The 17,986-nt window shown below is 40.5% G+C and overlaps 2 protein-coding genes across 3 annotated transcripts in view; both read right to left on the reverse strand.

Moving 5' to 3' along the window:
- The window catches only part of KIAA0408 (KIAA0408 ortholog), a 35,214-nt gene extending 34,157 nt beyond the window's left edge, over window positions 1-1,057 (reverse strand). The window contains exon 1 of one of the 2 annotated variants that reach the window (XM_017879604.1): window positions 636-895. The gene's annotated coding sequence lies outside the window, so the exon portion shown is untranslated. Of the gene's footprint in view, window positions 1-635 lie in introns of both variants that reach the window. The other variant, XM_017879612.1, reaches the window with a different exon arrangement.
- MTCL3 (MTCL family member 3) overlaps window positions 1-17,986 on the reverse strand; it is a 50,229-nt gene that overhangs the window by 1,497 nt on the left and 30,746 nt on the right. Inside the window, exons 5-6 of the mRNA XM_017879641.1 lie at window positions 8,094-8,165; window positions 636-1,811 (exon numbers count right to left, since the gene is read on the reverse strand). Coding sequence (XP_017735130.1) covers window positions 636-1,811; window positions 8,094-8,165 — 1,248 coding nt within the window. The remainder of the gene's footprint in view (window positions 1-635; window positions 1,812-8,093; window positions 8,166-17,986) is intronic.

Raw genomic sequence — 17,986 nt, forward strand, 5'->3', positions numbered from 1 at the left:
TCCATCTGCCTGGGCTCAGGAGATCCTCCCACTTCAGCCTCCGGAGTAGCTTGGATTACAGGTGCATGCCACCACACCCGTCTAATTTTTCGTGTTTTGGAGAGACGAATCTCGCCTTGCTGACCAGGCTGGACTCAAACTCCTGAGCTCAAGCGATCCGCCCTCCTCGGTCTACCAGTCTAGTCATTTTTTTAAAATCCTAAACTCAATATGGATCTTGACTCGAAAACCACAAATCAGCAGCTAAATATTCCTATTCAGGACCATCTTGCAGTTCATCTGCTAGCAGAGTAACAGAAAAATATTGACCTTCTAAAATAATAATGTGCCTCAAAATCTCAAAATCCTTTACTGTTTCCACAAAAATTGAGGGTAATGAATGGTGTTAAGTTTTCCTTTTAAACAAAACACAGGAAGAAATGATGACTACATGATGGACTCACAAAAACCTCAGCCCTGCAGTACAGTGTGGAAGAACGGGTGGACCGGCGGGGGGTTTCAGGCCCCAGTGCGGCCCTGAGCCGGGGCTTCCCTCAAGCGGGGCGCGGCAGTCCGGGCGCCGAGACGCCCCCCTGGGACGCGGCTCCGCGGGCCAGCCTGGCCACCGCCGTGGCTCGCAATAGGCAGAACTGTACCTGACTCACGGAAATGGGCTCCTCGGCGCCGCGGTCGTCCGCAGACTTGGGCACCTCGAGACGGTCAATGAAGGTCTGCAGCTCCTTGCGGAAGGCCTTCATCTGCGCGTTGATACGGTAGAGCAGCTCGTGCTCGCGGATGCGGCTGCCGTCGTCCTCCTCGTCCATGAGTCCGAACAGGTCCCCGTTGGCCACGTAGATGCGCGCCTCGGTGATGATGGTGCTCGTGTCGGCGATGAGCCGGTCGATGGTCTTGCCCAGGCGCTCGGCCTCCGACCGGATGTCCTTCATCTGCTGCCGATCGGAGAAGCTCTTGGGCCAGGGCCCGGGCGCCGGGTAGAAGGAGCGCGTGGGCGTGAGGCAGCGGATGTTGCGCACCTCCTCCGAGTCGCTCTCGCCACCGATGGGCCCTTCGCGCTTGCGGTGCGGCGGCCGCGAGTCGTCGTCGCTCTCCTTCTTGCCCGCGTCGCTCTCGGCGTCGCTGTCGCGGGGGCTACCGCGGATGCCCAGGTGCGAGGCCAGGTCGTAGCGCTGCATGTTGGACATAAGCACGCGATTCTCGTACTGCAGCTGCATGACCTTGCCGCTGAGCTCGTTGATCTGCAGGCGCGCTGCCTTCAGCTCCTCCTGCAGGGCCTCCGTCTTCGCGTTGTCGTGGTGCCGCGCGCTGTCGTGACCGCCGGACTTGTACTTGTACTTGTTGAGCTCCGCAGTGATGCGCTTGTTCTGCTCCTCCAGGTCGGCCACGTTCCTCCGCAGCAGCTCCGTCTCGTCTTCCACCAGCTGCAGGTGCTGCCGCAGCTCCGACAGGGATTCGCTCTGCTCCCTCATGAGCGGGTTGGCGGAGCCGTTGAAATCATCACCCCTAAGGTCGTCCAGTTCCGCCTTTAGGCCTCTGTTCTCCACCTCCAGTTCGACGATTTTCCTGCCCAGGATGTTGGCTTCTTCCTCCACCAGCCTTAGCCGTAGCTTGAGCTCGGCCTCCCTGGTGCTGGGAGGGCCTCCAGCTTCTCCTTTGGGCAAAGGACTGTCCAGATCCCCGTAAAAGGATCTGTACTTCTGAAGCTCGTGTTCAAATCTGTCCTTTTCTTTATCAATCTTGGCCATTTTCTTTCTCATCAAAGCGGCTTCTTCCTTAACGAACTGCAGCTGGCACTTCAGATCTTCATTGTCCTCCTCATTTGGGGGAAAAGAGGGACAAGGATAGGACATCATTTTTATGTAAATCAAGGAAACAACCAAAAGAGGACACCTGGAAAATAATTTCTTTTCTTGCAATACAGATTTAATGACAGAGAAACAGAAGCAGACACTGAGTATTTTCTTCAGATCACTTCAATTCTTTGGCAAATTAAAGATTAGAACAATGTTACATCCTGGAAGCAAAAAGGAAAAGGAATATGAAAAGAGACAAACTGTGGTTATCACTATTCAGAGATTATTATATGTTTTAACTGCATACAACTGTTTGGTGATCATTTCAGCAGTGTTTCTTTTTTTGTTGTTTCATTATTGCAGTAATAAATATAAAATCTGTTCAAGGAGCATGTGGTTCCTTTGCATTCGCTGCCACTTTTTTGTCACACTGAGCCAAGTGCTGAAAAGTGTTTTACAAATATGAACCTAATTTAATATTCAGAGTAAATTTAGGAGTAGGTATTAAAGTTCCTGATTTAAAGATGTTCAGTAACTCTTTGAAGGTTACACAGCTAATGAATAGCAAAGGACAAAGGTGAAATTTGAATCCAGTTCTGTCTGAAACTAATGCTCAGGCTCTTGATTTCTGTGTCACTTAGAATAATCTGTCCCCTGTTTTTATTCAAAGGAGAATTGTTTTAGAGGCCTGTAAGTCAGGAAAGTTTGACACTGGAATGGTCCATCCAAGGAGAAACTGTTAGTTTTTCCATCGAGATCACATTTTAAATAGGATGTACTTCCATGAGTCTGAAATGGATAAAGCTGGTGCAGCCTGGCGAAAGGATAGTGGAACTATAGAAGTTCTTCTCACACATTCTTATGACAACCTCAGAGCCCAGTCATTAACTAAACTGAAAAGTACAAAAGGACTAGTGGAAATCTTTCTCTGAGGGATATTACCGAAGCATGTTATTATGTCTACGGGCATTTCTCCCAAGGACAATTTCTCAAAATTCTCTTTTAAGTATGTATATTGAGCCAATCATGTAACTTCTGTGAACTTTGGTTTCTTCATTTAAAAAATGAAAATAAAAATTCTTTCCTTACCTAGTACTTAGTCATCTGTGGTTGAGATGCATTCTGGTAAAAAAGGAGCAACCACTGGTGAGAAGGTGAGGAGAATAATGAGCTTCTGCCAGAGACGCTCAGTAAATACCAGACAGAGCCTTTGAGATGGAAGAGATGGAGAACAGGGCATAGATCTCCTGTCTTCCTATCTACTAATGGGAATATGAAGGGTTTGAGAGCTGCTGGGTGTGCAGAACCTGAACATTACATTCCATATAGTATTGAATCCTTATATCAGCCCTTCAAGATAGGTGATGCGATCTCCCCTTTACCGATGGGAGAGATTTATTAATATTGCAGTGCACAAGTTAATAAGTGACAGAGCACAGTCTATATTCTGGCTGAGTCCCAAACTCATATTCCTTCCACTGCACATGCTGCCTCTAGAAAAGAAGCATAATAGAAAAAAAAATAGAGCAATGTGGTAAAAGCAAAGAAATAAGATGCGTTGTCTTGTACACTTTCCTCTAGAAGAGGTTTAGAAGAAAGAAGAGAAGGACTACCAGGAGAGATGAGACAGCCTTAGTAGCATCCAGAGAGGAGGAGAAGAGGGTATGTCATGGAAAGCTTTGATGGAAGAACTCATTTCACAAGGGAAGAGAGAAGCTGCCTACAATATATTATACTATGTGCTGGGACCCTCCCACTAATTTAGTGAGGATGAGACCAAGGATATGTTACAATGTTTTGGATCACATCAGCAGAGGAATCAAAGATGACCCTGAATTTTTAAGTTGAGGGGGTCTCATTGGATTGTATGGCCAATAGCAAGGATAGAGAATGAACAAAGAGGAGCATTCCATTTAAATCACTTTTAAAATAGGATGTACTCCCATCAGTCTAAAATGGATAATGTTGGTTCTGCCTGCTGAAAGGATAGTGGAATGAAACTGACAGAAGTTCTTCTCATACATTCTCATGACATTCTCAGGACAACCTCAAAGCCCAGTCATTAACCAAATTGAAAAGTACAAAAGGAGAAATGGAAATGGTTTTGTGTGAAGAATATGGGTTTAAGGTTTTAAGAATGCTGTCTGTGAGGTGTTCTGGTGGAGTGACACGGGGTGGAAACATCCATCAACAGTCATGTAGAATGTCAGGCTCATGATTAGATTACTAAGATTACATCTTGGCACTTAGAGCTCAGGTCTAGAAGTGAGGACGTGTGGATGAGATGCATAGAGGTGATGGTTGAACCTATCATAATGGTCACAGACACAACCAATGAGAAGAAGAAAAGAAAGGGATACAGATGGCTGGAGGCAGTGGCTCATGCCTCTAATCCCAGCACTTTGGGAGGCTGAGGTGGGTGGATCACGAGGTCAGGAGCTCGAGACCAGCCTGGCCAATATGGTGAAACCCCGTCTTTCTTAAAAATACAAAAATTAGCTGGGATAGTGGCATGCACCTGTAGTCCCAGCTGCTCAGGAGACTGAGGCAGGAGAATTGCTTAAACCTGGGAGGTGGAGGTTGCAGTAAGCTGAGATTGCACCACTGCACTCCAGCCTGGGTGATGGAGTGATAGAGTGAGACTCCATCTAAAAAAAATCTAAAAAAAAAAGGAAGGGAGACAGGTCAGAGGTTTGGGAGGGGAAATCTAAGGTCATGTAGGCCAATAATTAGAGCAATATTTGAACAGAAACGTGATCAACAATGTCAAATATGCTTTTATATAGGCTAGGTTTTATTTGACATGCAAGAGTAGATGAGACTGGGAAGCCAGGTAGGGTTGCATGTGTGGTGGAAGTCCTTGATTGCAAGGCAAGGCCTTTATTTGCTAGTATAGTTGGCATATACTGCAAATTGAGTCTAACCAAAACAGCAGTGGTTGTGATACAAGGCACAAACTGAAGCAGAATAACACTTCAATGGGTTATATTAACCAAATAAAAAAGAGAATATCTGATGAGTGTGTATGTAAGCTCTCCTGCCCAAAGGAATGAAAACAACAATTATTTTAACACTTGGACAAAGACTGCATGTAATAGAGGCATTATGAGGGAAGGAATTGCATCAAGGGCTAATGGGCATGGTAATTATTTTATTTATTTAAAAATAAATCTTTTCAAGATACAAAATGTGCAGTTTCTGCAATGCCAAGAGTTTACAACCCTGTATGCCAATATGCCTTGCATCCTCATCTTGTAACCCAACTATTGTAGGCTGCATTGGAAACTTGGCTAGAAATATCATACATAATTATCGAAAAAGACAGGAGATTGCATGCAAAGTGCCTGGTCTACAGTAATTGAGCAGTAAATACTTGCTCCTATTTCCCACAGTGAACAGTAGGCAAGAAAAATTAAAATGCTCTGAGGTGTGAAGCAAGTTATTTGTTATTTTTGTGTATGTTAAAGACTCATTCAATTTAAGATGCAAATTACATGTGAAGAAGTGAACATAAAGATATGATGAAGGCCAGTAATAAATGAGCTAAGCCTGGCTTTGACTTTAAGAGCCACTGCTAGAAACTAAATTGCATTCTAATTGATTACATATATTAACTCGTTTAGTCTGTGCAACAACTCTCTATTATGATTCCCATTTTATACATGAGGAAATAGAGGCACAAAAAGAATAAGTAATGGACCCAAGTTCATACAGTCGATAGATGCCATAGACTTCAACCTAGGCAACCTGGCCCTAGAGATACAGTTCTTAATTGCCGTGCAATATAAATTCTCTGTAAATAAAGTCACTGTGCTGCTGGAGGAACATGTGAGGAAGAGATCAAAGATGCTGAAGCAAATTAACAAAATGAAATACAAAGCTAAATGAATAATAGAGGTTTGGACCATATGCAATTGCCATTGTTGGCAATTTTGTGTGGTTTAACATAGAAAAAGGAGACATGGGAATATTTTAAAGCATGTATTGAACATGTGCAGAGTGCCAATCACTAGACACAGATGATTCAAAGCTGAATAAGATGAGTCCTGTCTACAAAAATGCCCTGGCTAAGTAGGAGAGATGAATGCATAAACAAGAATTACAATAGAATGGTATATTTTCAGTAATACAAATATGTGGATCGATGGCTTGCAATCTTGACTGAACATTGGAATCGCGTTATAATTTTGTAAAAATGGACCATTTGATAATTGAGATATCCCATCGGAGACAGCCTGATCCATCTCCTGGGGTAGGTTTTTGAAAAGTGACAGGTCATAAGCTCTGAAAATAAATGTGTTGGAAATGATAGCAGAAACTTCAAATGCTGCAGTATATATAAATAAGGAAGTTTTTGCCCATGAAAACTGGGTGAACTGGGCAAACTGGTGGATTGCATGGCATCCTGACTTTTGTAAGGTCCCAGGCCTCACTGAGAAACTGATTAAAGTTGTGGATGTTTTTGCAGAAAGTTGCCCACATGCATAGCGAGTGGAGGTCCATAAAGCCAAGATTAAACAGTTAAGAATTCCTGCATCAGAGACTATGGTTGAAAAGAATAAATAAACTTTTAACGCAGAAAGTGTAAGAATAGGACAAATGTAGATACAGTGTCTACTCCATAAACAAGGTAGGAAAGAAGATTCATGGCAACACGTGAAATGATTCACAACAAAATATTTAGAGTAAGTTGAATAAAGTGACAGCAAAGACAGAGTGGAAAAGCTGTAGTGACAGAGTATATTTGGACTTACTAACGGAACAGAGAGAAAGGTACAAAAAAATGATATCATGGTCTTGGCTGTGAGACTCTCTGGGATTCTAAAAGTGCTGAGGTCTATACACATTCTGGTGCAAGTACCAGGAGAAAACAGAGCAGGAACACAGCAGGTACAGAGAGGAAAAAGGAAAATAATATACAGTTAACATGTTATGCTTTAAAAAATGTCTGAGATCAACTTTTTCAAATTTTGAATATTTAAAATCACTTTAGTTAAATTATCTATCGAATGTGAAAAAAACCTTGTAATCATAAAAGTATACTACAGTACCATAGAATCCAATGGACATAGTTTAAAGGTTAATATCTAGCCAAGTGCTTTTGGAGAGTCGTAATATCAAAGACATGTGACCCAGAACAACTACATCTTGAATAGGAGTTGGGTAAAATGAGGCTGAAACCTACTGGGTTGCATTCCCAGATAGTTAAGGATTCTGAGTCACAGGATGAGATATGAGGTCGCCACAAGATACAGGTCATAAAGACCTTGCTGATAAAACGCGTTCCACTAAAAACGCCAGCTAAAACTCACCAAAACCAAGATGGCCACAAGAGTGACCTCTGGTCATCTTCACTGCTACAATCCCATCAGTGCCATGACAATTTACAAATGCCATGACAACATCAGGAAGTTATCCTATATGGTCTAAAAAGGGGAGGCATGAATAATCCACCCTTGTTTAGCGTATCATCAAGAAATAACCATAAAATGGGTAACCAGCAGCAGCCCTCAGGGCTGCTCTGTCTATGGAGTAGCCATTCTTTTCTTCCTTTATTTTCCTAATAAACTTGTTTTCACTTTACTGTATGGGCTCGCCCTGAATTTTTTCTTGCTTGAGATCTAAGAACCCTCTCTTGGGGTCTGGATCGGGATCCCTTTCCTTAACAATAGTGTCACTTTTATCCCACGTTTCCCCTTCCATTTTAAAATCTTCTTCATTACAACCATTGGCACCTCTTTTTACCTTGGAAGCAGAGCTAGTCTTTACTGTGGCTGTGTTTCTAAGGTTTTTAGCAAGCCCATGTTGAGTACATCTTTCATTTTTATTCCTTTGTCTCCTTTATTTGGCTTCTCCAATCACTGGTATGGAGAATTACTTCATTCCAGGGCTCTCTAAAGATATAATGAGCCTTTCTCTCCCTTCTGACTTCCCTCTGCAACATTCCTTTCTTTACTTTCTCCTGACACTATAGGAACAGCCTTTCTATTGACCTTATTAATTATAAAAGGACAAGATTAGCATCATGAGTATAGTTCTCAAATACAGCAGCGTATAAAGTACGAATGACATTTTTCTGTGTGCTTACAATGTAAAGCAATTATAATAGGGATACTACGGCTGGCTTTATTAGTAAACATTCTGATTTATACTGCCTGTATCCACGACTACATAATTGATATGCAAATTTGACTTTGTTTTCCATAAGTTTATCTGGACATTATATCTATTTATAAATGTAGCTTATTATTATATACACTTAGAGGTACTTGATGTACTAGTTGAAATGTTATTTCCACATACCTCTGTGGGAGTCTGTTGAGCCTTTTTTTCAGATTTTGGCAAATCTTTGCTTCCTCTTCTTTTTAAGGATAACTGAAACAAAGCACGAATATATTTAGTTGGATAAACTATAATTTTAATTCAATTTTATGTTTTAAGTATTCTAGTCTCAAATGACAAAACCAAGACAAATAAAAGAATTAGTTCAGTAATCATGAAGGGAGGAAAAGAATCCTAAACTAGATAGATTTAGATATATTTTTATTTTGGACTAGGATACACATTACAGTAGAATGTAGCTGGCAATTATTTAATTTGAGAAATACAAGAAACCTACTGTGAAAATGCAGAAAAACAACAGACAAAATTTAGATTGTTTACTCAATATGATATATAGTTCAAATGTAAACAAATGCTTGTTAGCATTCCACATCACTGAAGGAAAAACGTAAGTTATTATCTACAATGTTGGGAGTTAGGTTGCTATAAGCTTATGAACGCACACTTTCAGTGAATTTATGTAGAATTGGAAGAACTTCATTCTCCCCTCACCACACATCACCCCCCTGCCCCTCCCCGACATGTGCAAAATGATAGGGTATGGTAAGGGTTGTAGTGAAATGGAGAAGGCATGCCCCATCTCAAGAAGCAGGTGGACCAGCCACAGCTTCAGCTCATTGTGTGATACAGGAATGTGGGCTTTTACAAGAGAAGCTGGAAATCTGGATTCTTATGTAAAATCTCCCACATTTTACTGGCTGATCCTAATTAAAATTCAAACTAACACTTTGGAAGTCAAAGAATACACAGCTCGTGCCAAACTGTTTCAAGGACAAGCATTATATGATCTCTGGTGCTCAGTTCCATTTCTCACACCAGTATAATGAAGGGTCTCTGTAGGTAAATAATAATTATCCATAGATATGAATGTCTACCATATACTAGACATTGATGGGGAGACTCAAAGTTCAATTAGATACTGCATCTACCATCAGGAGGCTGAAACTTAGCAGGGGAGGAGACAGAGAAGTAAACAATTACAGTGCAAGTCGATAAATGCTATGCTTTAGGTTCTGTGAAGCAGGGGTTTTGTTTTAGTGTGGCATCACCACCATAAACATAGTGCTTGCCACATGGCAGGTGGTGAAAAAAATACCTGCCGAACTAATAATGTATGAATACCAAATACGAGGTTCTGAGGTCAAAGGGGTATAGACTGACAGTAAAAATAGGAAAGGCTTTTCCAAAGAGGAGGCTTCATAAATTTGCAAAGAAATGAAAGTTAAATTCTTCACATGTTAATTTCTAACCCATATCCACTGTTAAGTAAAGGCATATGTTCAAGCACAGAAGGCAGGGGAATACTTTTATGCAACTGCTTTCATTCAGTATGAAACCGAAACTACAGAGACAAATGAATAGCCCACGTGGTTATTCATTTCTAGTTCTTTACAGGAAGAAGTTCTTTCTGTTGCTTGTATAATCTTCTTAGAAAGGAAAGCTTGGGGACTGACTCACCATAACCAAAAAGTAATTTAGGAAATAATCAACAAAACAGTCCCAAGAATACCAAGAATAAAGTGAGCTAAAAGGAGAAATCTGGAACATTTTAGGTAGGGGCTATCTACAAGAAGCATTAAATTTGTTTCACTAAATACTTATTGAATGCTTGTAATTTGAATTCACTTCATTGTATGTTTATTTACTGACTACTAACACACTTCATAAGACACCTGTGACACAATAATAATAAAACCAACCTTTGTTCTTTTGGGGGTTCTCAGCTTACTTGGCACGATCTGTCCGGTTTGGAATTCAACACAGTGTTATGAAAGCAATGATAAAACAAAAACAATATTAACTGTCATTGAGCCCTAATTCATGTCAACCCCTTCACATACGTTATCTCAACTAATTTTTAAACACTCCTTTTAGCCTCACTTTGCAGAAGCTGAAACTAAAGTTTACAGGGGTAAACAAAAGTAGATGAATAAGTTATCGAAAGCATCAGTTATCTCTGTGCTCCTCAGAATAGCATCATCAGTGTCATCCAGAAAGCTGTCGGAAAAGCACATTCTGGAGATTCATCCCAGACCCACTGATTCAGAGACTCTGAGGATGGGGCCCAGTGATCTATGATTTAATAAGCTAAAGTTTGCAAATGTCTAAAATCTATGACTTAATAAGCTAAAATTTGCAAATGTCTAAAATTACTACTAACAATAGCTTCAGATCTTGACCCAAGTCTTTCTGATATCTAACTGTTAGCTGTTAGATCACTAAGGAGACAGAATTTATCTAATCTGGGGCTGGAGATGGTGTGGGAAGCTAGGGATAATTTCCAAAATGAGCAACATCTTATCTAGAATCTGGTGCATGAGTAGCCAGCCAATGGAAGATGAAGAGGAAGAAAAGGGAAAAACAAGGCATTCCACATAGAAAACCCATTTCTGGGACAGAAATTTCGTATGGGTGTTACAGAGTGAGAGGAGAGGAGTGACATGAGATTTGCTGATGGCATAAGTCAGATCTTGAAGGACATTGCATAAAGATTGAATTTTATCTCATTCAGGTCAAATTATTGTCCTAGGGTCAACTTGGAGCAGTAAATGCTCCTAATTGAGCAAGAAATGTCATAATTAGACTGTCATAGAAGACATACAAAGAAGGGTGGCAGTACAAATGGCTGTGAGATAAAGAGATGACATGCAGGGATTTCGAGAAAAGTACATTCTAGTTCTGGAAATGTTTTTTGGTCTTAGTGTTTCATTCATTTCACAGGTATTTAGTTTCTGGTTTACATGTGGTACTATATATATGCCAAACACATATGACTAAGAAATATTGTACTCTTTCCCCAAAGAGCTAACTGTTTATTACGATAAAAGGATGATAAACAGTGGGCAGAACTAACTCAGGGAAATAAATGAAGAACAAGGGACTGAGAGAGCAAAGGAGGAAGCTATAATTCCAGACCTGGGGAATCAGAGAAAATCATCCAAGAGAACTGACTTTTGAAGGATATGCAAAATTTCAACAGAAATAAAACTGAACAGTTTTAGGAGTAAAGATATAGAGAAATGAGTGTGCCTTTCAGATGCACTAACTCCTGAAAAGAAGTGATGGAGGTAGGGCCACTGTAGAGATGGGGTAGAAGAAGACGCAGAAATGATTGAGGTCAGCTTGTGCAGCTGAGAAATTTAGACTTTATCCTGTGGGCAATGTTAAAATGAGACCTCTAAATTAATGTAAGAGAAATGCTGAAATTAGGGCATTCTTTCCTAAGAGGCATTTTCTATTTCACTTTTATTTAGATATCACTGAAGTGGGGTGTTAAGCTCAAATAAAGCTCTGAAGTAAAGCCTTCCCCTTGAATAAAGATACGTTAGCTTTCCGGTGCCTTTAGGGCTGCTAGTACCTGTAAGTATCACATTTGCATTTTCAATAAATATTTCATCATATTTTCATATTCCAGTAAGTTTTTATTAGCTTTCTGAATCCTATGAAACAAAGATGAGACATTTCTATGGATACAGAAAGTTAGAGAAATAATGTGAGTCCAAGTAGTCCCTTTCCTGTGAGGATGAAACTGTGTAACCTCCCCCGTTGTCGTCCTCCCCCACCATCATCCACTAAATCTTGTAACCTCTGCTAGGGGAGCAGTTTGGGAGGCCACAATGAAATCTCAGATTTTCATCTTTGCTGGCAAAGCAGGCACTTCTCTAGATGGTTCTCTAGATAAATATGTTGAAAACATTTCTTGTCCACTTCTTAATTCTTTACATTCCCAGCCTCAGCTTGTCCAAAAGAGGTGGCTGTTCTTTTTGACCATGAGAAGGCCAGGAATTAGAGAGTTTTGCCAGTAATTATTTTTGCACAGCAATGATATAAAATGGGTTGTTTGTTTTCTAAAAATGTTTTGAGATTACCTTCCTTTTCTCAATTAAAATTTACTCCACTTAATATGAAGCATCTTTATGTTTTCAGCAATTAAACAACAGAGAAGAATGTGCCTAACATGCTACCAAAAGACGTATTGTGCATATAGAAGTCTCCTATGCTGTTGATAAAATTAAAGAGAGATTCATTTGTGTGGTAATTAAATCAAGAAGGAAACTATAGACACATTAATATTTAGATTTTTTGAGCCCTAAATATGTGTCATGCACTTTTCTAAGCACTTTATATGTATCTACTCATTCAGACTGACAACAGCCTTATTGACACCATTGTCTGAAGCACACAATGGATTTGTCACTCAGCTAGCTAGTGTTAGAACCAGGATGCAAATTAGCCAGTTTCAGAGTTCCCACTCTGAACAACTACATTATACTGTTACTTCAAAGGATAAAAGGTGCAATTTAGATAGCAGGCTTATATTATTTCTGAGCATATCTTTTATGGTAACAGAGCATGACTGCAAGGTTTGGGGAACTAGGTTACATATATGACGTATGTGCAGGAGTTTTAATATTTTCAACATAGGGATCAGCAGAAGTGACATATACCACTTACTGGTTCTTAAATCAATCTGTAAATACTGTGACTATAGGGTAACACTGGGAGGGAGGCCCAGGGATTGCCTGCTGGAAGCAAACTGAAAAAGGTAAGAGCTCTGTCTCCAACTTGTCTTGGAAGAGGACAGGAGGGGCTCTTGTTCCTAGAAGTCTTCCTCTTTTCCTTCTATTACATCCTTGACACTTACCCAGACAGCCTGGCAGAGGCAGAACAGGTGAAGTGCCCAGAGAGCTTGCTTCGGTCACATTCACTCTCTTCCCTAAAAGGGTGAGGCAGGATCCCAAGCTTCATACTAAGGCATGATTGTAAGGTCCAGAGGGGAATGTGGGTGAGGAAGAGGCACATGCCAGGGTGATCAAGCTGTGTCATTCTGTGCAAAATCTTTCAGTGGCTTCCCCTCTCACTCAGAGTCAGAGCCATGCTTTACTAAGCTATACCAGACCCTGACTACACACTAGATTTATTCTGGTAATGTTTTATAAAGACTTGACCAGATTTCAACCCAGACCTATTAAAACAGATTTTGGGATTGGGCCCAGACATTTTTTCAAAGCTCCCAGAGTGACTAGAATGTGTAGCTGGCTCTGTCAACCACCAGCGCACTCTATGTGGTCACCCCACCCGCCAACTCCACATCCCAAACAAGCCCTTCAACCTCATCTCCCATCACACTCCTCACTGCTTTCTTTGCTGTAGTGTCACAGGCATCCTTGCAGTTCCTCAAACATGCCAAGCATGCCCCTGTTTGGGGCCTTTGGACTATGGCTTCCTCTGCCTGCAACATTCTTCCCTCATACACTCTCATGACCCACTTCCATAGTCTCTTCAGGTTCCCTAATCAGAGAGACCTTCCCAGGCCATTTCATATCAAAAAGCAAATCCTTCCCCCATTCTCTTCCTCTGCACATTCCTTGTCTTCCTAATTCTGCTTTTCTTTTTCCCCATAGCTCCTCTAATCTCACCAACTGGCTTGTATATTTGTTTGTTTCATGTCTGTTTTCTCATTCTGCAATGTGAGCTCCACAAGAGCAGGCTCCTAGAATTGGTCTCTGTTAGAGCTCCTGCTCTTGGAAATATACCTGACACAAAGTAGGTGCTCAGTCTATGTCAGTCCAATGAGGAAACAGCTACTGTAGCTTTATTTCTTACCTAGATTTGTTTTGGAAACAAATTTGTTTTGGAAGCATTACTAAAAGTTGATAAATGATAAAAATGGGTAAACAAATAAAAGCCCATTTGAAAAGATCAACTTTAAAAGTAGACCTTTAAAAAGCTGGAATATAAAATGGAAAGAAGCTGGAAAATAAAATGTCTTAGGCTTTTCAACAAAAGACTAAAGAGTAAAAATTGTATGAGCTGAAAAGTATTTAAAACAGGACATATCACATATAGCTGACCCTCTGTATCTACAGGGTTCACATCTGTGGATTCAACCAACCATAGATTGAATTTTTTTTAAGTACAATAATAAAAAGTAATGCAAACTTAAAAATGATATAGTAAAACCACTATTCACATAACATTTACATTGTATTAGGTATCATCAGTAATCTAGAGTTGATATAAAGCACAGGCATACCTTGATTTATTGAGCTTCACTGTATTGTACTTCACAGATACCACAATTTTTACAAATTCAAGGTTTGTGGAAACTGCATTGAGCAGGTCTATTGGTGCAATTTTTCTAAAAGCATGTGCTCATTTTGTGTCTCTGTTACATTTTGGTAATTCTCCCAGTGTCTCAGACTTTCTCAGTATTATTATATCCATTATAATAATCTGTGAATGATCTTTGATGTTACTCTTGGAATTGTTTTGGGGCACGATGAACTGCGCTGATATAAATTGGTTAACTTAAATGTGTGTGTTCTATCTGCTCCACCAACTGGCTGTTCTCCCATCTCTCTCCCTCTCAGGCCTCTCTATTCCCTAAGACACAACAGTATTGAAATTAGGCCAATTAATAACCCTACAATGGCCTCTAAGTTTTCAAGTGAAAGTAAGAGTCATACGTCTCTCACTTTAAATCAAAAGCTAGAAATAATTAAGTTTGGTGAGGTAGGAATGTCCAAAGCTAAGATAAACCAAAAGCTAGGCCTCTTGTGACAAACACCTAGGCCTCTTAGCCAAGTTGTGAATGCAAATAAGAAGTTCTATAAATAAATTAAAAATGCCACTCTAGTGAACACACAAATAATAAGAAAGCAAAACAGCCTTATTGCTGATATGCAAAAAGTTTTAGTGGTCTGGATAAAAGATCAAACAACCCACAACATCCCCCAGGGCAAAGCCCTAACTCTTCAGTTCTATGAGAGTGAAGGAAGAGAGTTGGGGAAGCTGCAGAAGAAATGTTAGAAGCTAGTGGACATTGGTACACAAGGTTTAAGAAAATAAGCCACCTCCATAGCACAAAAGTGCAAGGTTCAGCAGCAAGTGCTGATATAGAAGCTGCAGATGCTATTCAGAAGATCTAGGTAAGATGATCGGTGAAGGTGGCTACACTAAATAATAGATTTTCAGTGCAGATAAAACAGGCTTCTATTGGAAGAAGATGCCATCTAGAACTTTCATAGCTAAAAAGGAGAAGTCAAGGCCTAACTTCAAAGCTTCAAAGACAGGCTCTCTTGTTGGGGGCCAATGTGGCTGATAACTTTAAGTTGAAACCAGTGCTCATTTACCATTCTGAAAATCCTAGGGGCATTAAGAATTATGTTAAACCTATTCTGCCTCTGTTCTATAAATGAAAGAACAAAGGCTTTATGATAGCATATCAATTTATAGCATACTTTTACCAAGTATTTTAAGCCCACTTTTGAGACCTACTGCTCAAAAGAAAGGATCCCTTTCAAAAGATTATTGCTCATTGATAATGCACTTGGTCAAACAGGAGCTCTGATGGAGATATGCAAGGAGACTAATGTTGTTTTCATGCCTGCTAACACAAAATCCATTCTGCAGCGCATAGAAAGTTAAAGTAACTTTAACTTTCAAGTCTTATTATTTTAAAAATGTATTTCGTAAGGCTATAGCTGCCAGGTAGTGATTCTTATGATAAATCTGGGCAAAGTAATTGAAAGTCTTCTGGAAAGAAATGGCATTCTAGATGCCATTAAGAATATTCATGATTGGGCCAGATGCCATAGCTCACGCCTGTAATCCAAGCACTTTGGGAGACTGAGGCGGGCACATCATGAGGTCAAGAGATCGAGACAATCCTGGCCTACCTGGTGAAACCCTGTCTCTACTAAAAATACACAAAATTAGCCTAGTGTGGTGGTGCGTGCCTGTAGTCCCAGCTACTCAGGAGGCTGAGGAAGGAGAATTGCTAGAACCCGGGAGGTGGAGGTTGCAGTGAGGTGAGATCATGCCACTACACTCCAGCCTGGGTGACAGAGCGAGACTCCATCTCAAACAAACAAATACACACACAAAAATAATATTCATGATTGATTGGAGAAGGTAAAAACATTAACAGGAGTTTGGAAGAAGTTGATTCTAACCCTCAGGGGTGACTTGAGGGGTTCAAGACATCAGTTGAGGAAATAAATGCAAACGTGGTGACAATAGCAAGAGAACTACAAGTATAGCCTGATTGTGACTGACATGCTGCAAGCTTGTGATAAAACTTCAATGGATGAGGAGCTGTTTCTTATGGATGAGCAAGTGATTTCTTGAAATGAACTGTATTCCTTGTGAAGATGCTATGAACTTTGTTGAAACGACAACAAAAGATTTAGAATATTCTATAAACTTCCTTCATAAAACAGTGGCAAGGTTTGCAAGAATTTACTCCAATTTTGAAAGAGATTCTACTGTGGGTAAAATGCTGTCAAACAGCATTGCAGGCAATCTTTCATAAAAGGAGAGTCAACTGATGTGGCAAATAACATTGCTGCCTTATTTTAGGGAATTGTCATAGTCACCCTAACCTTTGGCAACCACTACCCTGGGCAGTCAGCAGCCATCAACATCCAGGGAAGACCTGCCACCCAACAAGATGATGACTCGCTGAAGGCTCAGATGATCCTTAGGATGTTCTAGCAATAAAGTATTTTAAAATTAAGGTATATACTTTTTTATATATATATCATGCTATTGTACACTTAACAGACTACAGTATAGTATAAACATAACTTTTATATGTACTGGGAAATCAAACAATAGTGTGACTTGCTTTATTGCTGTGGTCTAGAACAGAACCTGCAATATCTCTGAGGTATGCCTGTAAATGGGAATATGTGAATAAACCAGCCTGGGCAATACAGTGAGACTTTATCTCTACAAAAACTTTTTAAAAGTTAGCCCGTCATGGTGGCATGCAGCTAGTCCTAGCTACTTAGGAAGCTGAACCAGGAGGATAGCTTGAGCCCAGGAGTTTCAGGCTGTGGTAAACTATAAACCCACCACCATACTCCAATCTAGGTGATGCTAGACTCCAGCAAGACCCTGTCTAAAAAAAAAAAAAGGTGGAGTCTACTTCTGTACCTCTTCTAACTGAGCTGGCCTCGTGACTTGCTTTGACCTGTAAAATGTGGTGGCAGAAATGGCATGCTGGTTCTGAGTCTATCCTTGAGAGATTATACAATTCTACTCACTCTCTCTTGGAAATCTGCTACCCTGTGTTTTAAGTCTGGGCTGGCCTGCTCCATGAAAAGTCATGTGGCCCAGTTGCTTCTATTGCCCTAGTGAACAGCCAGTTAATCCTCAGTGCAGAGCCTTCTAGCTGTTAGCTGACCATAAATACATGCATGGACCTACCTGAGACCAGAATGGACCACAGAATTATGAGCCACATAAATATTGTTTTAAGCCACAAAGTTTTGGGATGGTTTGCTAACAGCAAAAAAACACTGACACATCTACCAAACATTTTTCACCACTGGGATTAAAAAATACATTAAGCTAATGAATTTAGTTCAAATTTATAAAAAAATCCCTTCTTCAAATTCCATAAAAGCAAAAAAAACATGAATGTAAAAGGCTAAGAGGAAGAGTTGAGAAGGTTATCAAACATAAAAAAAAAAAGCTTAACGTATTTTCCTTGTTTCTATTTCTCCCCTGCCTTTGCCACTATTTTGATTCCAGAAAAAAATTTTAATAAAACTGAGCTTAAAGAAATTATTTTTAGGCAGGGCGCGGTTGCTCATGCCTGTAATCCCAGCACTTTAGGAGGCTGAGGCAGGTAGTTCACAAGGTCAGGAGATTGAGACTATCCTGGCTAATACAGTGAAACTCCGTCTCTACTAAAAAATACAAAAAATTAGCTGGACGCAGTGGTGGCCGCCTGTAGTCCCAGCTACTGGGGAGACTGAGGTAGGAGAATGGCGTGAACCCGGGAGGCGGAGCTTGCAGTGAGCTGAGATCGTGCCACTGCACTCCAGCCTGGGCGACAGAGC

Source organism: Rhinopithecus bieti, unplaced genomic scaffold, assembly GCF_001698545.2.
Source record: "Rhinopithecus bieti isolate Rb0 unplaced genomic scaffold, ASM169854v2 scaffold_19, whole genome shotgun sequence".
NCBI classification, from domain to species: Eukaryota; Metazoa; Chordata; class Mammalia; order Primates; family Cercopithecidae; genus Rhinopithecus; species Rhinopithecus bieti.